Source organism: Sphaeramia orbicularis, unplaced genomic scaffold, assembly GCF_902148855.1.
Source record: "Sphaeramia orbicularis unplaced genomic scaffold, fSphaOr1.1, whole genome shotgun sequence".
NCBI lineage: Eukaryota > Metazoa > Chordata > Actinopteri > Kurtiformes > Apogonidae > Sphaeramia > Sphaeramia orbicularis.
The window spans coordinates 142,761-167,012 of NW_021941538.1; the positions used below are offsets into that span (position 1 = coordinate 142,761).

The 24,252-nt window shown below is 44.7% G+C and overlaps 1 protein-coding gene across 1 annotated transcript; it reads right to left on the reverse strand.

Annotated features, from left to right (window-relative positions):
• Positions 1–6,978: 6,978 nt before the first annotated feature.
• Positions 6,979–20,942, reverse strand: jcada (junctional cadherin 5 associated a). Its single transcript, XM_030129766.1, is given in 13 exon segments — positions 6,979–8,214; positions 10,030–10,480; positions 10,483–10,637; positions 10,640–10,708; positions 10,711–11,569; positions 11,572–11,694; positions 11,696–12,180; positions 12,183–13,492; positions 14,273–14,315; positions 14,318–15,226; positions 20,323–20,360; positions 20,362–20,565; positions 20,567–20,942. Coding segments are annotated over 13 exon segments (4,794 nt in total). The 5' UTR covers positions 20,680–20,942; the 3' UTR covers positions 6,979–8,179.
• Positions 20,943–24,252: the final 3,310 nt, after the last annotated feature.

Consider the following 24,252-nt stretch of genomic DNA (forward strand, 5'->3'; position numbering starts at 1 on the left):
TGTACAGGTACTGGGCTGACTACAGGACCCACACAGACCCACCTACTGCAGTGGAGGTCCAGTCAGAGCTACATCCAGAACCAGGACCAGAACCAGGACCAGGACCGGAACTGGTTCAACATGAAGCACACACTGAGGGTTTACACACAACAGATAAATACAGTAAACCAGGGTTCTCAAACTCCTGTTCTTTCAGGTTCCACATTCAGTCTGATCTGATCTGCAGTGGACCAACCAGGAAAAGAAGAACAGAAGAACCCAGAAAGAATGACAACTGCAAATGTACAGGGTGAGGAAGCCAAATGTACACTATTCTGAGGCAGGGATTGAAAGACAGTGTATGACCAGTTAGTTTATTGAAAGTCATGAGAATTTATTTGCCACAAGAAAATGTCCATAATAGAAAATGTTTTTATTCTATGTGTCCTCCTTCTTTCTCAATAACTGCCTTCACACGCTTCCTGAAACTTGTGCAAGTGTTCCTCAAATATTGGGGTGACAACTTCTCCCATTCTTCTTTAATAGTATCTTCCAGACTTTCTGGTAATAGTTTTGCTCATAGTCATTCTCTTCTTTCCATTATAAACAGTCTTTATGGACACTCCAACTATTTTTGAAATCTCCTTTGGTGTGACGAGTGCATTCAGCAAATCACACACTCTTTGACGTTTGCTTTCCTGATTACTCATATGGGCCAAAGTTTGTGAAAAGGTATGGATAATAGTGTTAGGTATGATTATGACATCAGTATATGTTTGGGTTCAAAGCAACTGACGTAGTGTCTGCTGAGAAAAAACAACTAAATGTTCAGTGTACATTTTGCTTCCCCACCCTGTGTGTGTGTGTGTTTGAGTGAAGAAAAAAAAAAAAACTTAAATGATGAAAATACTTACTTTTATAAACTATGCTACAACAATAAAATGTAAATAACCTGAACTGATATGAACCTGAAATATCTAAAGAAAAATCTCCACAGTCTTGAACTGAATTAAGCAAAAAAAAAAAAAAAAAAAAAAAAAAATTTGCTTGAATTAAGGAAAAATGTTGAATTAAGCAAAAAAAAATCTTCAATTAAATTAAAAAAAAAATAAATCTTGAATTAACATCAAATCACATTAAATGATGAAACTCTTTCCATTTCCAAACTCTCCTGTACCAATAAACTGTGACTAACCTGAACAAATGTGTCCAACCTGAAATGTCTGTATGAAATTCAGTCCAGTTTGAACTCTTTTCTTCCTGTTCCTCAGTGTTTAGTGTCTGTGGAGATCTGATCCAGAATGCACATGGACTAATGAGAAGTGGAGGAAGAAGACTGAGAAAATTACACTGATTTATCTGAAGAAATGTCCGTTTTTTCAGGTTAAATAATGACAACTCCAGATCTTTGTTTTAGAGTAAAAAAAACCTCATTAAATTATGAAAATACTTCCTTTAATAAACTATTCAAACAAAAAAGATGTGAATAACCTGAAAAAACGAACATTTCTTCAGATAAATCAGTGTAATTTTCTCAGTCTTCTTCCTCCACTTGTCATTAGTCCATGTGCATTCTGGATCAGATCTCCAAAGACACTAAACACTGAGGAACAGGAAGAAAAGAGTTCAAACTGGACTGAATTTAATACAGACATTTCAGGTTGGACACATTTGTTCAGGTTAGTCACATTTTATTGGTACAGGAGAGTTTGGAAATGGAAAGAGTTTCATCATTACCTCCGCCAAGGAGGTTCTGTTTTTGCCAGGGTTTGTTTGTTTGTTTGTTTGTTTGTCTGTCCGTTAGTGTGCAACATAACTCAAAAAGTTATGGACAGATTTTAATGAAATTTTCAGGGTTTGTTGGAAATGGGATAAGGAAGAAATGATTAATTTTGGTGGTGATCGGGGGTGGGTGGGCCCATGGGGGGGCCACTGATCAGCCTTGGCGGAGGTCTGCGCTCTCCGAGTGCTTCTAGTTTAATGTGATTTGAAGTTGTTAATTCAAGATTTTTGCTGAATTTAAGTTTTGGGTTTTTTTAGGCTTAATTCAAGATCTTTTTTTATTTAATTGAATATTTTTTTTTTTGCTTAATTCAACATTTTCCTTAATTCAAGCTAAAATTTATTTTTGCTTAATTCAATTCAAGACTGTGGAATTTTTTCTTAGGAAATTTCAGGCTATTCATATTTTATTGGTAAAGGATAGTTTGTAAATGTAAATATTGTCATAATTTAATGTTATTTTTTGCATTAAAACAAAGACAAAAATTTGAAGTTGTCATTATTTACAGACATAATGGAATATTATTTTTTTCACATCAAACCCAGTAGTAAATCTGCAGTCATTATTCTTTTTTGCAGGTTATTATTATTATTATTTGACTTGAGCTCATATTGAACCTGAACTAAAATGAGTTCCACAGCCTTGACTGTGGAATTTTTGCTCTTCATAAATTCATCCCACAGGGCCGGATTGGAACCTTTGGGGGACCACATTTGGGCCCCGGACCGCATGTTTGAGAGCCTTGGTTTAAAGTGACAGTGTCAAAAAAGCAAAAGCACAAGTTTCCAACTGAGCTGAACCTTGGAATTGAAGCACAGATGCTGCTGACGTCCAAATGCATAGCACAAAGTTTGGTTTGGTTTGTTCCGTAAATGGACTCGTATTGCTGCTCCTTCAGTACAGTGAGTTTAAACTGTTCCAGTTCTGCCCCACACACACAAAAAGCACTGATATGTCAGTATTATTATTGAACACCTTCAAACACAGATTTCCTCAAATAAAAACCAGGACAAAGCAGCTGTGTGTGATCATGTGATCATGTGCTACTGATGCTATGCTCGTTCCCCAGGCTCCGCCCACACCACTGCGCTCCCAGTATTTGTCTTTAGTGGATTCTAACAGTTTGTGGTTGGTCCATACTCGTACACTGTAAAAAAAAAAAAAAAAAAAAAAAAAAAAATCTGTAATTTAACAGAATTTTCACTGTTTATTTGACAGATTTTTCCTGAATTTTTAAAATACAGGAAAATATCAATGAAATGACACAAACAGACTGTGATTTTACATGTCAAATGGGAAAGAACAGGAAAAAGCTGGAACTGTGAAGAACCAGAAAATTTACATGTTTTAAAAGAATTTTTTTCTTTTTTCACAGAAAAATACAGTTAAAATACATTTGCAAATGTATTGTAATTTCACAAATATTTATTTTCTATTTATGAGATTAAACTGTTAATTTAAAGTTTAATGTAAAAAAAAAAAAAATTTAACCAGATAAAATTACTGACAATTAACGGTAACAGAAGTATTAGTTCTGTCAGTTGAACCAGACTTTTTTGTTCATTGACAAATATCTTGTGTAATTACAGGAGGTTTCACAACAAAAATGTTGAATAAATGTATTTTTGTGAATGTATAACATGTATAAGCACTGATAAACTGTCCAAATACAGTTTTTATCAGTGGATTGGACAACTGAGTCTCATTGAAAATTATTTATATATATATTTATATGGAATTGGATTGTTTTAATACATGTAAATATTCTTTATTAAACATTAAAAAGTCCAAAAAAATATGTAAAATCTCATGTAAAGTTAGGGCAAAAAACTGTATTTGAATTATGGAAAATTACCGTATTTTAATGAGATGGTTATTTTCTGTTATTTTACAGTATTTTTTCGGTGCCCCTGCTGCTGGAATAATACCATTTTTTAAATTTTTTTTTTTTTTTTTTTTTTACAGTGTACGGTTTTCATAAATCTGTGCATCCAGGTGGAACCGGTCCAACTGGGTTCAACGGTGTCGTACGTAGTCCACACCTGTATGTGGCGCTGTACACAAACACAGACAGAGCCTATGGAAGGACACAGAGGAACGCACTGAGCATGTGCAGGAGGTTCCAACCACAGAGGAACGCACTGAGCATGTGCAGGAGGTTCCAACCACAGAGGAACGCACTGAGCATGTGCAGGAGGTTCCAACCACAGAGGAACGCACTGAGCATGTGCAGGAGGTTCCAACCACAGAGGAACGCACTGAGCATGTGCAGGAGGTTCCAACCACAGAGGAACGCACTGAGCATGTGCAGGAGGTTCCGTCTGTCTGGGGTTTTCTTCTTCTGGTCACATGGTCCTATGGTCGTCATGGTTTCCATCCAGTGGTGTTGGTCCTATCCATATGCCAACACCAGGGCGGAGCCAACACCAGGGGGGCGGAGCTGGGACATGTTTACACTCTGCTACAACGCCGGAGTCATGTGACCAAAGGCCCCACCCACAATAAACCGTAGTGGACCAAGGTTCCAATAGTTTAGGATTTTTCATTCTAGTTTAGTTTTATTTAGTTTGGACTTTTTTCTCTAATTCAGTTCGTTTTAATTTGTTTTTAGAGCAGGTTTGATAGTTTTTATTAGTTTTCATTTTTTTCTAAATTCTTAGTTTTAGTTTTAATTTTAGTTTTGTCGTATCTTTTCTTCTCTTTGCCGTCATATTCGTATTAAAAATGAACAAACAAAAGCGGGTGTGGACAGGGTGGTATGTTACCATAGTTACCAGATTATGGTCTGTTTTCCTATCTGTCTTTGGACTTGTACCGTTCTAAACCTGTGCAAACGTGGACCTGTATAGACCTGGAACCCCCCTTCGGTCCATGTAGACCTGGAACCCCCTTCAGTCCAGGTCAGTGGACCCGTGTAGACCTGGAACCTCCTTCAGTCCATGTAGACCTGGAACCCCCTTCAGTCCATGTAGACCTGGAACCCCCTTCAGTCCATGTAGACCTGGAACCCCCTTCAGTCCAGGTCAATGGACCCCTGTAGACCTGGAACCCCCTTCAGTCCATGTAGACCTGGAACCCCCCTTCAGTCCAGGTCAGTGGGACCCGTGTAGACCTGGAACCTCCTTCAGTCCATGTAGACCTGGAACCCCCTTCAGTCCATGTAGACCTGGAACCCCCTTCAGTCCATGTAGACCTGGAACCCCCTTCAGTCCAGGTCAGTGGACCCGTGTAGACCTGGAACCTCCTTCAGTCCATGTAGACCTGGAACCCCCTTCAGTCCATGTAGACCTGGAACCTCCTTCAGTCCATGTAGACCTGGAACCCCCTTCAGTCCATGTAGACCTGGAACCCCCTTCAGTCCATGTAGACCTGGAACCCCTTCAGTCCATGTAGACCTGGAACCCCCTTCAGTCCAGGTCAGTGGACCCCTGTAGACCTGGAACCCCCTTCAGTCCAGGTCAGTATTTGAGGAAACGTGTTCAACATCAACCCTTCGCAGCTCAAACAGGAATTATTGCCAAAACAACTGCAAAGGTTTGTTATTTCATCAAAGTGACGTGAATTGCTGATGTCCAGTTAAATTAGGATTCACAAACCGACAACACACACACACCACACACACACACACATACACACATATACACACACACACACATACACACACCACACCACCGCTTCATTAAACAGATTCAAACACCTTCGGGGGTCTTATACCAGGTGCGACAGACCGACCCTTCACCCACAGACGTCTGTTAATGCCACAGATATGGAGTCAGTTCTTTTTCTACTGACACCAACTCTGATTGGCTGAGACTGACGGCACAGGAAGTACAGTAGAACCTGACAGTAGGAGTGTCATTCATCACATGACCCGCCTCCTTCTGTCATCTACCCACTTTGACCCATCACTGTTCCCATCAAAATGAAGTGAAATATAATTCATACCATACAGCCCCAGAAATCACCCCAAACTGACCCAAAAACTGCCCAAGAACAACCCAGAAAAACAAACAAGAACCAGCCACAAACCAGGCAAGAACCAGCCAAAAACCAGGCAAGAACCAGCCAAAAACCAGCCAAGAACCAGCCAAGAACCAGCCAAAAACCAGCCAAGAACCAGCCAAAAACCAGCCAAGAACCAGCCAAAAACCAGCCAAGAACCAGCCAAGAACCAGCCAAAAACCAGCCAAAAACCAGCCAAGAACCAGCCAAAAACCAGCCAAGAACCAGCCAAAAAACCAGCCAAGAACCAGCCAAGAACCAGCCAAGAACCAGCCAAGAACCAACCAAGAACCAAACCAAGAACCAGCCAAGAACCAGCCAAGAACAGCCAAAAACCAGCCAAAAACCAGCCAAGAACCAGCCAAAAACCGACCAAGAACCAGCCAAGAACCAACCAAGAACCAGCCAAGAACCAACAAGAACCAGCCAAAAAACCAGCCAAAAACCAGCCAAGAACAGCCAAAAACCAGCCAAAAACCAGCCCAAAAACCCGCCAAGAACCAGCCAAAAACCAGCCAAGAACCAGCCAAAAACCAGCCAAGAACCAGCCAAGAACCAACCAAGAACCAACCAAGAACCAGCCAAGAACCAACCAAGAACCAGCCAAGAACCAACCAAGAACCAACCAAGAACCAGCCAAGAACCAACCAAGAACCAGCCAAGAACCAACCAAGAACCAACCAAGAACCAACCAAGAACCAGCCAAGAACCAACCAAGAACCAGCCAAAAACCAGCCAAAAACCAGCCAAAAACCAGCCAAGAACCAGCCAAAAACCAGCCAAGAACCAGCCAAGAACCAACCAAGAACCAGCCAAGAACCAGCCAAAAACCAGCCAAAAACCAGCCAAGAACCAACCAAGAACCAGCCAAAAACCAGCCAAGAACCAACCAAGAACCAGCCAAAAACCAGCCAAGAACCAACCAAGAACCAGCCAAAAACCAGCCAAAAACCAGCCAAAACCAGCCAAGAACCAGCCAAGAACCAGCCAAAAACCAGCCAAGAACCAGCCAAGAACCAACCAAGAACCAGCCAAGAACCAACCAAGAACCAGCCAAAAACCAGCCAAGAACCAACCAAGAACCAGCCAAAAACCAGCCAAGAACCAGCCAAGAACCAACCAAGAACCAGCCAAGAACCAACCAAGAACCAACCAAGAACCAGCCAAGAACCAGCCAAAAACCAGCCAAGAACCAGCCAAGAACCAACCAAGAACCACCAAGAACCAGCCAAAAACCAGCCAAGAACCAGCCAAATCAACCAAATCATCAACATAGGTACCAGGGAACAAAGTACACTCGTTCTATGGTACACTCGTTCTACGGTACAGTCGTTCTACGGTACAGTCGTTCTACGGTACACTCGTTCTACGGTACACTCGTTCTACGGTACACTTGTTCTACGGTACACTCGTTCTACATTCGTACTTCGGTACACTTGTCCTACAGCACACTCATCTTCCGGTGCACTCGTACTTTGGTACACCCGTCTTATGGTACACTCATTCTACACTCGTCTTACGGTGCACTTGTCTTACGGTACACTCGTTCTGCCAGGTTCTACTGTACTTCAGGAGAGGATCCTGTGCTCGCTGCTGGCATCTCAGCGGTGTAAATCCAACACTTACTCCAACGAGGCTGTAAATCAGATGGAACTCCTTCAAACACAGACTCGTTTCTCCAGTCACTTCGTACACACCCTGTATTTAATGACTATATTGCTTTTGAGTGAAACTCTTGGAGGACCACAGTGTTTCTCGTTGCATTCCAGGCTCACTGAGTACATTCTCGATCACACAAGAAGAATAAAGAGGGGGGGGTCATATTAGGAATACACCCAAAGACTACACTTCCAAAAATCTAATCATTTCTCAACATAGATAAGAAAATATACATTTCTTCAGCACTTAAATGTCTTGAATTGATTTTTTTCTATATTCTTAATAAAATCTGATATATCTTTCTTATTTACATTTGGTGTAGGTTAATACTGATTGTAATGCAATACTGTTTGCCTTCTTTTTTGTTACATTTCTTTTGTATGAAGAGCAGAAGCACTTTTACATTCATATTTCAACACAGAAGCTCAGCGCCGAGCCAAAGTGCAACATGGGGAGAATGACATGCATTTTCCAAACAACTTCAAACTGCGAAGTCCGCTCGCTTCAGCAAATAAACCTTTCAGTTGTTGACGGAATGGGAGGATGAAGAGGTTGAAAAGGCTTAGAGAACCAGAACCGGCACCGGCCGTGCTGAGATGTGGCTGTAAAAATGCTTTGGCAGCACCAGGACAGTCAGAACAGGAGGTCACGGCTGACCAACCCGCCGCCTCACACCAAACAAAGCCTTTGTTGCTGGAAAAAGCTGTTAACTGGAGAAAAAAGTGATTTCCAAAGCGGTGAAGGCGGAGTCGAAGGTTACACTCTCTCCACTCGACTGGGGTCGTAGGAGTCTGATGAGAAACGACACAACAGAGGACGAGACAGAACGGTCAAACATCTGCAGCAGGTTCTACAGTCAGCCCAGTGGGATCTGAAGTGGATCAGACCGGGAAAATGATGACAGGATAACACAGAAATAAGGTCAGCTCCAAGCACAGGTGTCAAACATGCGGCCCGTGGACCAAAACCGGACACCGACGGTTCCAGTCCCACCCCTGGGATGAATTTCCAAAGTGTCTAAATTCCACAGTCCAGGCTGTGGAACTCATGTTAGTGTGGGTTCCACATCCAGACCAATCTGATCTACAGTCCAATAAGAACAGCACATTTTCTTCTCAGTTTGACGTGGAAGAAAATAATCTTACATTATGTCTGTAAATAATGACAACTTCAAATGTTTGTCTTTGTTTTAGTGCAAATAATCACATTAAATTGTGAAACTCTTTCCATTTCCAAACTCTCCTGTACCAATAAAATGTGACTAACCTGAACAAATGTGTCCAACCTGAAATGTCTGTATTAAATTCAGTCCAGTTTAAACTCTTTTCTTCCTGTTCCTCAGTGTTTAGTGTCTTTGGAGATCTGATCCAGAATGCACATGGACTAATGAGAAGTGGAGGAAGAGACTGAGAAAATTACACTGATTTATCTGAAGAAATGTCCGTTTTTTCAGATTATTCACATCTTTTTTGTTTGGAGAGTTTATAAAAGTATTTTCATAATTTAATGGGTTGGTTTTGTTTTGGTTTTTTTGCACTAAACTCATTTTTTTTCAGGTTCCACATTCAGTCTGATCTGATCTGCAGTGGACCCAACCAGGAAAAGAAGAACAGAAGAACAGACAAATAATGACAACTGACAATTTTAGTCTTTGTTTTAGTGCAAAAAACCCCATTAAATTATGAAAATACTTTTATAAACTCTCCAAACAAAAAGATGTGAATAACCTGAAAAACTGACATTTCTTCAGATAAATCAGTGTAATTTTCTCAGTCTTCTTCCTCCACTTCTCATTAGTCCATGTGCATTCTGGATCAGATCTCCAAAGACACTAAACACTGAGGAACAGGAAGAAAAGAGTTCAAACTGGACTGAATTTAATACAGACATTTCAGGTTGGACACATTTGTTCAGGTTAGTCACATTTTATTGGTACAGGAGAGTTTGGAAATGGAAAGAGTTTCACAATTTAATGTGATTTTTGCACTAAAACAAAGACAAACATTTGAAGTTGTCATCATTATCACATCAAACCCAGTAGTAAATCTGCAGTCCTTCTTCTGTGTGGGTTCTTCTGCTGTTCTTATTGGACTGTAGATCAGATTGGTCTGGATGTGGAACCCACACTAACATGAGTTCCACAGCCTGGACTGTGGAATTTAGACACTTTGTAAATTCACCCCAGGGGTCGGGCTGGAACCTTTGGAGGGACTCATGTTTGACAGCCCTGCACTAATGGTAGATTTTTCCTCCCCAGTCAGATGTGATGAAATTAGATGGAAATGATTATTTACAGTCAGAGCAGGACAAAGATTACAGACATTTAGAGGAAGAACAGTGAAAATCAGAGTCAGGGAGAAAAAATAAGTAAATCAGTGTAATCAGATACAAATTCAGTTGAAAAATCAGAGTCATTTTAGAAACAACGATAATAATTGAACCCAAATGGACAAATGCACTGATATCTATCCCATAATATCCAACTCTATTCTGACATTAGTCCTTATTGTTTTGGATCCCAGAGCCTGTAAGAACAAACACCTGGATTCATCGGGTCCACAGATGGTGGTCCCTGTAGTGCAGATGTGGTCTACTTGAATACCCACCTGAGATGGCGAAGGCGTCGTCGTCCTCCATGTTGGCGGGTTTGCCACAGGTGCCGGTGCTGAAGCTGAGGGGCAGGCTGATCTCTCTCTTGGGAACGCTGCGAGGCTTGAGCAGCAGTGGCGGCTTCTGGAGCCGGGTCCGCCGCTTTGGTTTGGGAAACTGCGCCGCTACAGGCTCTTTTGGCGCCTCAGCTTGACTCTGGCCTCCGCTAGCCTTCTCAAGACGCTCTTCATTCTCATCCTCCACAATTTTGAGCTCCGTCTGGACTTGTAGCTCCTCTGCTTTTGAATCGGCCGCTTCTTTACGTCCTTCATTGTCTGCTTTAAGTGCAATCTCAACATTCATCTCTTCCCATTCTTGCCGTTCCTCTTCCTCACGTACCTGTACGTTATCGTCGTTTACAGAACCATCGTCCTGTCGCTGTGCAGCTTCTTCCGTGCTCTTGTGTTTCATGCATCCTCTTGTTCCACTCGGTTTCCCGTCCTTTTCATGTTCTCCACCTCTTCTTCATCTTTATCTGCCTCTTCCTGAACCTCGCTGACCTCTCCGTCTTCTTCTTTGTCGTCACCCTTAAACTCTTCTCCGCTGTCCGAACCTTTGAGGCTGAGCGTCTTATTCGAGACACCGAGTCCAGCTCTTTCAGACGGGCCATCCTGTCCGTGCCCAAGGTGGACTTACAGACGAGGTGGACGAGCTCAGCTTATCTTGCAGGGATTCGATCAGTTTGCGCGCTCCGCCACAGCCCTTCTTCTCGCCACTGAACATGCTCAGTGCTAGTTTCTCATCTGGGGTGACAGGCAGCGATAAGGGCAGTTTACTGGGTGGGAACTCCGGCAAGTCCAGTACCACAGCTGGTTGAAGGTCGTTGTCCTGGCTGTGGGGCTCATCTCTGTGCTTTTCAGGGTCTGGACTTGGTTGTGCCTCTTGGACCTCTTGGACCTCCTGGACTATCACAGACTCCTCTTCTACTTGCTCATGCCCTCCTATCACCTGCTCCACCTCCTCACCTCCTTGCCGTTTCTCACCCAACGTGGTGGGTGTATGGTCCTGCTCCTCCTCCAGCTGTTTGTCAGCCACACCCAAGGCCTCCACTGGAACTGCGATCCCCAGTATTCGAGCTGCCCGCTGCTCAATGGACTCATTTTCAGGGATTCCTTTAGCGCATTTCACTTCATACAGATTGCTGAGGTCCTCTGCCGGTAAAGCGTTGGCTTTCTCCTGAATCAGCAGGTTCTCCAGGTGCTTATCTGCCATGGTTGACTCATTCTTATAGGTCAGAGGCTCAGAGATGGTATATCTCTCATTGCCATCATCATCATCATCATCGTCCTGAAAAAAGGACGCCTCCCTGCTCAGTCTAATGACATGTGTTGAGGCTTCTTTCTTGGGTGACCTGCTGCTTTCACTTTTGGTCCGACAGATGCTAAGACTCACCTCAGCGCTGTCAGGATTAACTTCACTGAGAGCCTGTGCCTCAGTTTGAAGCTCTTCATTTAAATTGTGCTCAGGGCTACATCTATTTTTAACTAATGCTGCCCCCCACTCTCCTGAGAGAGCTGCACATATTCACTCTGTTCCTTAGGATCAAGTGGAGATGGTACTGAAAGTGAGCGTTGTACTGGTTCCCCAGGACCACCTGGGGTCTCTGTGTACACAGTCAGTCCCCACGTCCCTCAGTAAAGACTCCTGAGGGACTGGGATGTCCTGTCTGTACAGGTGTCTTAACTCACTGTGCTGAGGCAGAGGGGAGATGCTGAGTATCGACTGTTCGTGTGCTGAAAAGTCGTTGCCTTGTGGCTTGGAGAAAGTGCTCCTGACTTCCACAGAGGCGAGGTCAGAAGTGGAGGTGAAGGATTTGGACCTGGCTTTCAGAGTGTTGGGTTTACTGATGTGCATTGGTGGAAGACTGAATGCTTCCCTGCCTGGTTCTGGACCAGCAGTGAAATGTGCTCCTGCTTTAAAGTGACCTATTTTCTTATTCACCTCAGCTAGATTCTCAAGGCAGTGAGTTACATTGGGCCTCTTACTAATGGTGTCTTCCATCTCTTTATTAATGCTCTCCAGTTCACCAATGGCGTCACAGGGTCGTCGGTTCACTGGTTTTAAGAGAAACTGACCAAACACCACTGGATCTGTACAGTCTGGGGGCTGCAGTTTTTCTTTCTGGGACAGGATAGCTCGTGGTCTCCCTGATCCTGGTCCATTGATGGGTCTTGCTGTGAGACTTCCACTGATGGGGCCTGCGTTGGACTGAGGCGGGAGAAGGCGCTGTTGCTGGAAAGATGGAGATTTTTCTGGCCTGCCATTTGGAAACCGAAAGAAGAGCTACTATCTGTGGCCATTCCGCCGTCTGTGGTCGTGTCTGAAACAGACGGAGCTGCCGTTTGTCTGTCAGGAGGGCTCTGAGGTTCTGGACTTTTCACTACTGTCAAAGGGGAACCGGTCTGGGTTTCCTGGTTACGGTACTGGTTTCCCGGCCATGACCCTGCGTAACACAACTCTTTGTCCTCATTAGCTTGAAGTGCCCAGGCATCAATTATCTCCTTCCGTAGAGGAGCCCTCTTGTAGTTCCTCATTGAGGATGTGCTGCTGGTGTGAAAGTGGGAGTAGTGGGATTTGATGGGCATCTCATTCACTGACCTGCTTCTGATATTGTGGCTCTCTTTCAGGCCTACGGCAAAAGTGTCTGAGACAGTCAGGCTGGGTATGGTCTCATTGTTGTTCTGGTCGGCTGCAGAGTCTTTGTTAATGTTAGTGGGCGTGTGGACAGGGACAGACACCAGGCAGAAGATGGTCTCGCTCACTCTTCTCCGAGTGTTCCTGTTGTTCTCTGGCCCTGAATCCGGGACAATCTTCTTCACTTGAGTGATGGTCTCTGAAAAGACCAGTTCTGAACTGGGTCTCTGGCGAAGCGTTGTTTTTGAGAATGGGCCCTGGAAGGCCGAAGAGGGTGATGGAGGAGGACGTTGGTTTTTGGGATATCTGTTGTTGCAGTTTTGGTCAGTTGCTGGGAAGTTATCGACAGAATCTTTGTGCAAATTGCTGTGCCACCTGTTATTGTCATTGTCGAAGTCGCTAGAAGACGTCGGGATAGCATCATCGCCTAGTTTAGCAGCGATGAAAGGCCCCAATGGCGGGGGCAGAAAGGCACTGTCGTCGGAGGCAGGTTCCGACACGGTAACACTGGGAAGCTCATTGCAAATGTGGCGGATCTTGTCAGCGTCCGTCAAGGAGTTACCACCCAGCGCTGAGGAAATATGGCGGATGCGGGGATCGTCAAAGGGGATATACTGGACCCCTCCACCAGGGCGCTCCTGGGTGGTATAGACGGGGTAAAGCTGCTTCTGACTGGACATCTTCCTCTCCCTCTGGGGATCAGGCCAAGAACCTGCCGGATGCCGGGTAAACCAGTGAGATCCATCTGGAGTCACTTGTATCTGATGGTACACATCCCCTCTGTACCTGTAGAGTCCAAACAACACAGACGCATTTCATGACAAAAAAGAACTGACTTAACGACTAATAAAAACTTAAAGGCGCAGGAGACTTTCGTGACCAGTTTTTCCTCAGATCTGTCCATCCTCAGTCATATCCTCAGTTTCATGAATCTGTTTGTCTGTCTGTCATTCCTCAGCTGAATCTCTTGCATTACGGTGAACAGTTTCTTAGTTCCATCCACCACAAACAAAACATGGTGTTTACAAACAGAGCTGGGAGGGAACTTGGGCATCTTCGGAATTTTGTCGTGACGTGCTTTGTGGGAAACGGAGGCTTGCGCAGCCACTGACAGCAGCAGCTGGAACAGACACGACGCGGAAACAGCAGGAGCTCCCTTCCCTCTATGCATATTCCTTTCCGCGTTTCAGACGTTTTCGCATCGTGTTTGTCTCATCCATATAATATCATATGGTTGCACTGCCGCTACTGCTGTAGGTGGCTGCACGAACCCCCTTTCCCACAATGCATGTCACGACAAAATTCTGAAGATGCCTGAGTTCCCTCCCGGCTCTGCTTGTAAACACATGGTTTGTTTGTGGTGGATGGAACTAAGAAACTGTTCACCATGAGGAAGAGATTCAGCTGAGGAATGACAGACAGACGAACAGACGAATGAAACTGAGGATAGGACTGAGGATGGACAGATCTGAGGAAACACTGGACACAAAAGTCTCCCGCACCTTTAAGTGAAATAACACGTCACACTTCAACACAGTCCATCAGGTGTTTAAGATAATTATTTACCTGTAGTCAACATGAATTTCACCATATCCTCTGCGCCCCCCCCCATTATAGGGGCCCTTTTATATGATGGGGGAGGGATGTATCCCGGGGGTCCGGAGTCCTGTCCAAAATAGTCCAGTTGGGATTCACTTGTCCTTAACAGGGGCAGCGGTGTCCGGTCCCTTCCATGGGAGATGACTGAATCTCTCCCAGACAACACCTCACAGCTTCCCCTGATCTGCTGGTGCATCTCATAGGACGGAGGTCTGGGAGGTCGGGTGAAGCGGGGCTTTGGTGTCATTGAGAGTTGGGTAGCACTAGCCGGCCTGCCGTTCTCCGGCCAGCGGGGCGCCCTGAAAAGGTCATGGTGTGACAGTGGTTGGCCGTTGACCCGCCTGTAGAGTTCCTGACCAGAGGAGGCTATGTCCACGTACTGGAGACTCTCAGGTTGTAGCATCCTGGGCAGGGACTGGGATTTGGCTTTGGTCCGCGGGTGGACTACCATGCCCTCCGGTGTCCTGGCGTGGATCCGCTGCTGCTCCTGCGTCCAACGCTCACCCTCGCTCTGCGACAGCTGGCGGCCAAAGCTGACGGCCGGACGCCACTCGTCTGTCCCCAGGCTCTGGCACTTCCTCTCGTTGGCTATCCTCCACTGATGAAGAGCTGCTTCTCTCTCTCTGGAGCGGGCCTGGATCTGGGCTTGGACCTGGGCCTGGGCCTGGGCTTGGACCTGGGCCTGGACCTGGGCGGCCCAGCGGTGCCTCTCCTGAGCCACCCTCTGATGCTCGTCCGCACACAGCTCTTGGCCTCTTGCTTGTTGAGGCCCCTCCGGTCTCCCATAACCCCCCTGCCCTCCTCCGTTCGAGTCTTTGTACTCGGCGTAGTCCAGTAACACGGTGAAGTCCTGGCCCCTCCTCCTCCAGTAGGACACGTCCCTGGACTGGGGCTGGGAACCTCTGCTGCCGTCGCAGAACCTGAGCACAAACACACAAAGAACAGGTACCGGGTCACATGGTGCAGTCAGGCGGACAGAAAACACTCACCACACAGAACCATCAGAAACAAACGCAACACAATGAACCTGTTTACCAGACCATAAAAGTCCCATATCTGCGAGGAATCGGATAATTGTGATTATCAGATCTAACACATTTACATGCTTTTAAGTAATGCGATAATCCAAAAACCCTGGATGTCCATTATCGGATTTCTTTCGGAGTACGTACGTACGTAGTGATGGTAGACTTGCAGTTCCTGTTATTGTCCTCCACTCACGTTTGACTATGTAACTTCCGTTCTCTACTATTTTTAATTGTGTTTACAGATGCGCAAACGTAAAAAACTAAAGTGTGAAGACATCGAAGTATTGGAGGTGACTCTAGGTGTGTTAATCTGATTTATCATAATCCGATTACTGCAGTTATCCGATAAAGATGATCAGATTATTCTGTTTACACAATCAACAATAATTGGATAACTCCAGAAATCGGATAATGACGGGAGTCTTTTTTTTATCTTTTAGATCTGTTTATTCAGAAGTTTTTATTTTTCATGTGTATATTTATCTATAACGCTGACATTGTTCCTGTTGTGCACTGAAAACTGCATCAGAATTTCATTATAAATCTTAAGGTCAAATACAGTCTGTCTGTGTCTACCTCAGGGTTCTAAACTCCTGTTCTTTCAGGTTCCACATTCAGTCTGATCTGATCTGCAGTGGACCCAACCAGGAAAAGAAGAACAGAAGAACCCAGAAATAATGACAACTGACAATTTTTACCTGGGTTGTCTGTCTGTCTGTGTGCAAGATAACTGAAAAAGTTCTCGACGGATTTGGATGAAAATTTCAGAAAATGTTGATACTGGCACAAGGAACAGATGATTACATTTTGGTGGTGATTGGGGGGGGGGCAGATCTGGCTTGGCAGACGTCTGCGCTCTCCGAGTGCTTTTCTAGTTGTCTTCGTTTTAGTGCAAAAAACCCCAATTAAATTATGAAAATACTTACTTTTATAAACTAAAAAGACTAAAAAAAAAGTGAGCAACCTGAAAAAAATGACATTTAAATAAAAAAAAAACTCAAGAAAATTTAATGTAATTTTCTCAGTCTTCTTCCTCCACTTGTCATTAGTCCATGTGCATTCTGGATCAGATCTCCAAAGACACTAAACACTGAGGAACAGGAAGAAAAGAGTTCAAACTGGACTGAATTTAATACAGACATTTCAGGTTGGACACATTTGTTCAGGTTAGTCACATTTTATTGGTACAGGAGAGTTTGGAAATGGAAAGAGTTTCATGATTTAATGTGATTTTTTGCACTAAAACAAAGACAAACATTTGCAGTTGTCATTCTTTACAGACATAATGTAATATTATTTTTCCCATCAAACCCAGTAGTAAATCTGCAGTGGTTCTTCTGTGTGGGTTCTTCTGCTGTTCTTATTGGACTGTAGATCAGATTGGTCTGGATGTGGAACCCACACTAACATGAGTTCCACAGCCTGGACTGTGGAATTTAGACACTTTGGAAATTCATCCCAGGGGTGGGACTGGAACCTTTGGGGGGACATGTTTGAGCCCCCTGCTCTCCAGTGTTGGTGTGGATGTAAACAGACTGAGGATGGTCTGGTTCACAGCAGAATAAATGGACTCCTTCGTCCACTAGATGGAGACAGAGGAACAGGAACACCATGAACACGTGGACGTCCATGGAGCCCATTTAGAGCCATAAGGTTTGTATATGAAAATAGAACATTTTAAACTGAAAATTTAAGTTTTGATCTTGAATTTTGAAAATACAACATTGTATTCCAATTAAAAATAAGTGTATGAAAAGTTTTTTCAGTTAAATATAATTTTGATTCACTTCAGTAATTCTTTTGAATAAATTATTTATTTTCATTTTTCACTTTCTTATATATTTTAATATTTGAGTTTTGTTTTTTTTTGTTGTTGCATGTTTTATCTTTTCAGATTCAGATCTTATTTTTTTATGATTTCAAATCTTTTTTTTTTCAGTTTCAGATCTCTTTTTTCACTTGTTCAACTTTTGGTCCTGATGTGGCGTGGAGGGCGGAGTCCTTTTCGGTGCCAGTGGCCTCGGCCAATGGGAGCCCAGGTAGACCTTTCCTTTTTCTAAACCAGACACATCAGACTGAAACGGCAGAACCTCTGTCTGAATACAGTTCTAACAGCACAGACAGAACAACAACATGAACACGCACATGAGTCACCTCAAAGAAATACAACTGGAAAGTGACCAAAAACGGACACACCCACTGACTCTATTCAAGGTCATGTGACTCTTTTCAGATGCTGCTGGCAAAAAAATGTTTTGGGTTGAAAAAAGCAAGTGAGCAAAACCCAAATGTAGAGAAGAAACCGGAGCAGCCCGTGGGTTTGTGCTGACACCAGAACAGCTGTGTGGACTTTGGGTCAATCTGAGCCCACGAAGGTCCAGAACCAGAACCAGAACCAGAGCAGACACACTAACCGAACACTTCTGTTTGGAGTCAGGAGGTACCACTAGAGTACCCGAACCACCGCAGTTCCATCCACTGGAACCGTCCTCAGCCCAGAGGGTTTGTTTCAGCTGCAGAACTTCAGCTCAGTCTAAATATAGCCTGTTCATATGCATATTTAAATCTGCTCTATATGAAGCCTGTTTTATTGATGAGGCCAGCGTTATATAAGAAGACACAATAAGACATGAAGCTTCTGAAACTGTGGACGCCAGCTGGGGGTTTAACAACCTGTGTGTGTGTACGACTGAGCATGCTCACACGGACCATAAAGGCTTGGCTATGCACGGCAGATTACACCTCCAGCACACGTATCCCTCCACCCCAAACCAAGACGGGACTAGGAAGAAGAAGACTGGGAAGAAAGATGGAGAGAAAGAAACTGAAGCAACGACAGCAAGGAAACAGAGACCGTCTGAAACATCTGAAACACTAAGATCTCTTAAAGGTGGACGTTCAGGTGTTTAAGGGTTAAAGGTGGACATTTGGGTGTTTAAGGGTTAAAGGTGGACGTTTGGGTGTTTAAGGGTTAAAGGTGGACGTTTGGGTGTTTAAGGGTTAAAGGTGGACGTTTGGGTGTTTAAGGGTTAAAGGTGGACGTTTGGGTGTTTAAGGGTTAAAGGTGGACGTTTGGGTGTTTAAGGGTTAAAGGTGGACGTTTGGGTGTTTAAGGGTTAAAGGTGGACGTTTGGGTGTTTAAGGGTTAAAGGTGGACGTGTGGGTGTTTAAGGGTTAAAGGTGGACGTTTGGGTGTTTAAGGGTTAAAGGTGGACGTGTGGGTGTTTAAGGGTTAAAGGTGGACGTGTGGGTGTTTAAGGGTTAAAGGTGGACGTTTGGGTCTGTAAGGGTTAAAGGTGGACGTTTGGGTCTGTAAGGGTTAAAGGAGGACGTTTGGGTCTGTAAGGGTTAAAGGTGGACGTTTGGGTCTTTAAGGGTTAAAGGAGGACGTTTGGGTCTGTAAGGGTTAAAGGTGGACGTTTGGGTGTTTAAGGGTTAAAGGTGGACGTTTGTGTCTGTAAGGGTTAAAGGTGGACGTTTGGGTCTGTAAGGGTTAAAGGTGGACGTTTGGGTCTGTAAGGGTTAAAGGTGGACGTTTGGGTGTTTAAGGGTTAAAGGTGGACGTTTGGGTCTGTAAGGGTTAAAGGGGACGTTTGGGTCTGTAAGGGTTAAAGGAGGACGTTTGGGTCTGTAAGGGTTAAAGGTGGCGTTTGGGTGTTTAAGGGTTAAAGGTGGACGTTTGGGTGTAAGGGTTAAAGGGGACGTTTGGGTCTGTAAGGGTTAAAGGGGACGTTTGGGTCTGTAAGGGTTAAAGGTGGACGTTTGGGTGTTTAAGGGTTAAAGGTGGACGTTGGGTGTTTAAGGGTAAAGGTGGACGTTTGGGTGTTAAGGGTTAAAGGTGGACGTTTGGGTGTTTAAGGGTTAAAGGGGACGTTTGGGTCTGTAAGGGTTAAAGGTGGACGTTTGGGCTGTAAGGGTTAAAGGTGGACGTTTGGGTCTGTAAGGGTTAAAGGTGGACGTTTGGGTCTGTAAGGGTTAAAGGGACGTTTGGGTCTGTAAGGGTTAAAGGAGGATTTTGGGTCTGTAAGGGTTAAAGGTGGACGTTTGGGTGTTTAAGGGTTAAAGGTGGACGTTTGGGTGTTTAAGGGTTAAAGGTGGACGTTTGGCTCTGTAAGGGTTAAAGGTGGACGTTTGGGTGTTTAAGGGTTAAAGGTGGACGTTTGGGTGTTTAAGGGTTAAAGGTGGACGTTTGGGTCTGTAAGGGTTAAAGGTGGACGTTTGGGTCTTTAAGGGTTAAAGGTGGACGTTTGGCTCTGTAAGGGTTAAAGGTGGACGTTTGGGTCTGTAAGGGTTAAAGGTGGACGTTTGGGTCTTTAAGGGTTAAAGGTGGACGTTTGGCTCTGTAAGGGTTAAAGGTGGACGTTTGGGTCTGTAAGGGTTAAAGGTGGACGTTTGGGTCTTTAGGGTTAAAGGTGGACGTTTGGGTGTTTAAGGTTAAAGGTGGACGTTTGGGTGTTTAAGGGTTAAAGGTGGACGTTTGGGTCTGTAAGGGTAAAGGTGGACGTTTGGGTCTGTAAGGGTTAAAGGTGGACGTTTGGGTCTTTAAGGGTTAAAGGTGGACGTTTGGGTGTTTAAGGGTTAAAGGTGGACGTTTGGGTGTTTAAGGGTTAAAGGTGGACGTTTAGGTCTTTAAGGGTTAAAGGTGGACGTTTGGGTGTTTAAGGGTTAAAGGTGGACGTTTGGGTGTTTAAGGGTTAAAGGTGGACGTTTGGGTGTTTAAGGGTTAAAGGTGGACGTTTGGGTCTGTAAGGGTTAAAGGTGGACGTTTGGGTCTGTAAGGAAAAGGAGGACGTTTGGGTGTTTAAGGATTAAAGGAGGACGTTTGGGTGTTAAGGGTAAAGGTGGACGTTGGGTCTGTAAGGGTTAAAGGTGGACGTTTGGGTCTGTAAGGATTAAGGAGGACGTTTGGGTGTTTAAGGTTAAAGTACTCATGGTGACCTGGTGCAGATGTGGATCCTTAAACCACCCTCAAACCGGTCCTGGTCCTTCCCGCGTCGGAGTTCAGGGACTCCCCAAAGTGGGTGTCGTTCTCTCCGCCCCTCCCCCTCCCTCCTGGGGTGGCTCCTGTCTCTGGATTCATTGTTGTTGTTGGGGCAGCCAATGGTGTAGACCAGGGGCAGCCGGGCTCCGCCCCCTCCGTTCCCATAGGCGGACCCTCGCTCGTAGCCGTTCTCCGTCTGGAGGCCGGGTCGGTTCTCTAGGATTTCGTGGTGTTTGCTGTAGGACGGGGTGAGCAGGGGGGGGCCTGGTGGGAGGGGGGAGGGCCGGGGTGGGTGTGGAGGGGGCGGGGCCATGTTTGGGCAGCTTGTATCCATGGGAGATGAGGAGGTCCTCCACGCTGTACATGGTGGCATTGGCCTGGGCTGGTGGGTGTGCGTGGGCCCCGCTGGTCTACGTTTCGGGTTTTTTTGAGGCAGATGCAGGTCGGTCTGTTTTTTTTTTGTTTTTGTTTTTTATTTGTTGGCAGATGTAGGTCGGTCTGAGGTCCAGGGGTGGTTCTTGGTCCTTTCGTGCAGCGGCAGAATCACCGGCAAAGCTGCGACGCTGACGCCACTACGAAAAAACAAAGAGAGGCAGGATTTTAAAAAAACAGACCAGTAACGCTCATGTCTGCGAAGTGTGTTCAGGTTCAACACCAACGCCACCCATAACCCCCCAAAAACCCCCAGCGCCCCCCATGACAAAACCAGACCTCCTGGCTTCCCAGAACCCTTTGAGTCTGTCCTCTGAACGACTGCTTTTCCACCGCCTTCAGAACAGACACATTCTGTTCTGTTCTATTGTGTTCTATTGTGTTTCTATCTGTTCTGTTCTGTTCTATTCTATTCTGTTCTGTTCTCTTCTGTTCTATTGTGTTCCGTTCTGTTCTATTCTGTTCTATTCTATTCTATTCTGTTCTGTTCTATTCTATTCTATTCTGTTCTGTTCTATTCTGTTCTATTGTGTTCCGTTCTGTTCTATTCTATTCTATCTATTCTTTCTGTTCTATTCTATTCTGTTCTGTTCTATTGTGTTCTATTCTGTTCTATTCTATTCTGTTCTATTCTATTCTGTTCTGTTCTATTGTGTTCTATTGTGTTCTATTCTATTCTGTTCTGTTCTGTTCTATTCTATTGTGTTCTGTTCTATTCTGTTCTATTGTGTTCTATTCTATTCTATTCTATTCTGTTCTATTCTATTCTATTCTGTTCTGTTCTATTCTGTTCTATTCTATTCTATTCTGTTCTATTCTATTCTATTCTATTCTATTCTATTGTGTTCTATTCTATTCTGTTCTGTTCTATTGTGTTCTATTGTGTTCTATTCTATTCTGTTCTGTTCTATTCTATTCTATTCTATTCTATTCTGTTCTGTTCTGTTCTATTGTGTTCTATTGTGTTCTATTCTATTCTGTTCTGTTCTATTCTGTTCTATTGTGTTCCGTTCTGTTCTATTCTGTTCTATTCTGTTCTGTTCTATTCTGTTCTATTCTATTCTGTTCTGTTCTGTTCTATTCTGTTCTATTCTATTCTATTCTATTCTATTCTATTCTATTCTATTCTGTTCTATTCTATTCTGTTCTATTCTATTCTGTTCTGTTCTATTGTGTTCTATTGTGTTCTATTCTATTCTGTTCTGTTCTATTCTATTCTGTTCTGTTCTATTGTGTTCTATTGTGTTCTATTCTATTCTGTTCTGTTCTGTTCTATTCTATTCTGTTCTGTTCTATTCTGTTCTATTGTGTTCCGTTCTGTTCTATTCTATTCTATTCTATTCTATTCTATTCTGTTCTGTTCTGTTCTGTTCTATTCTGTTCTATTCTGTTCTGTTCTGTTCTATTCTGTTCTATTCCATCTGTGAGTCATTTCAAAAACAAAGAGAACTGAACCCAAACAAACCAATGCACTGATATCTATCCCATAATATCCAGCTGTCTTCTGACATTAGTCTGTGTCGTGTTGGATCCCAGAGCCGTTAGAACAAACACCTGAATTAGACAGGTCCACAGACTGTTGGACATTTATGAGGTCATTCTAAATCTGAGCTCCATCATCTGTTTCCTTCTCATATTCACTCAGATGTTAAACCGATCCCACCCATCCCACCCACGACCTGACTCCTCCCCCCTCCCTCCCTCTCTCTTTTACCTGAACCCTCGCTCGTCCATCTGCTTCATTAACTCTATCCCAGAGTGCACTCTGAAAAATAGGAGTGGGCTCACTTAAAACACTGATAATAACTGGAACCGTTTCCATTCATCTGTTTCAGTTCTGGGCCATAAATGCGTAAATGCCTCCAGACTTCTGTAGTTCAGTAAACTATTACTTTAGTACAAACAACATGATTTACTTTTACTCTACAAGCTTAATGAAGTCAAACCAACTTCATTTTAATTGTGCAAAATCTGGCCCATGTATTTAAAGGGACTTCCTGTTTCCTGTTCTGCTCTCACATGTCCGTACACTGTTCCCTTCATTACTGGAGTTGGTCTCACTTCTGTTCATCAGGACTAACTCCACATACACGTTCCAGTTCTCTGATCATGCTGCTCATCTGTCTGTTCATGTCATTTACCACATGTGTGCCTGTCGATATGTCAGATGCACACAGTTCTGTCGTCCACTGCGTTAACAACCTTCATTATATTCGTCAACAGTGACGACTCCCACTGAACGACACACTACAGTCGCCAACAAACAGGACAGGCTGGTTTGGCCTGAGGCTCTGACACTGGTGCAGTTCAATAAAAACACACTAACTGGAAAAGCACTGGACAGCACACACCTCCACCTACACTGACCACCAACACCTACACCTACACTGACCACCAACACCTCCACCTACACTGACCACCAACACCTCCCCTACACTGACCACCAACACCCCACCTACACTGACCACCAACACCTACACCTACACTGACCACCAACACCTCCACCTACACTGACCACCACACCTACACTACCTGACACCAACACCTCCACCTACACTGACCACCAACACCTACACCTACACTGACCACCAACACCTCCACCTACACTGACCACCAACACCACCCCCCTACACTGACCACCACCACCTCCACCTACACTGACCACCAACACCTACACCTACACTGACCACCAACACCACACCTACACTGACCACCAACACCTCCACCTACACTGACCACCAACACCTCCACCTACACTGACCACCAACACCACCTACACTGACCACCAACACCCCTACACTGACCACCAACACCTCCACCTACACTGACCACCAACACCACCTCCACCTACACTGACCACCACACACCCACCTACACTGACCACCAACACCACCTACACTGACCACCACCACCACCTCCACCTACACTGACCACCACCACCTCCACCTACACTGACCACCAACACCACCTCCACCTACAGTGACCACCAACACACCTCCACCTACACTGACCACCAACACCTACCTCACCTACACTGACCACCACACACCACCCTACACACTGACCACCAACACCTACACCTACACTGACCAACCAACACCACCTCCACCTACACTGACCACCAACACCTCCACCTACACTGCCCACCACCACCACCTCCACCTACACTGACCACCAACACCTCCACCTACACTGACCACAACACCTCCACCTACACTGACCACCAACACCTACACCTACACTGACCACCAACACCACCTCCACCTACACTGACCACCAACCACCTACACCTACCTGACCACCACCTCACCCTACACTGACCCCCAACACCCTACACCTACACTGACCACCAACACCCCTACACTGACCACCAACACCTCCACCTACACTGACCACCAACACCACCTCCACCACACTGACCACCAACACCTACACCTACACTGACACCAACACCTCCACCTACACTGACCACCACACCTCCACCTACACTGACCACCAACACCTCC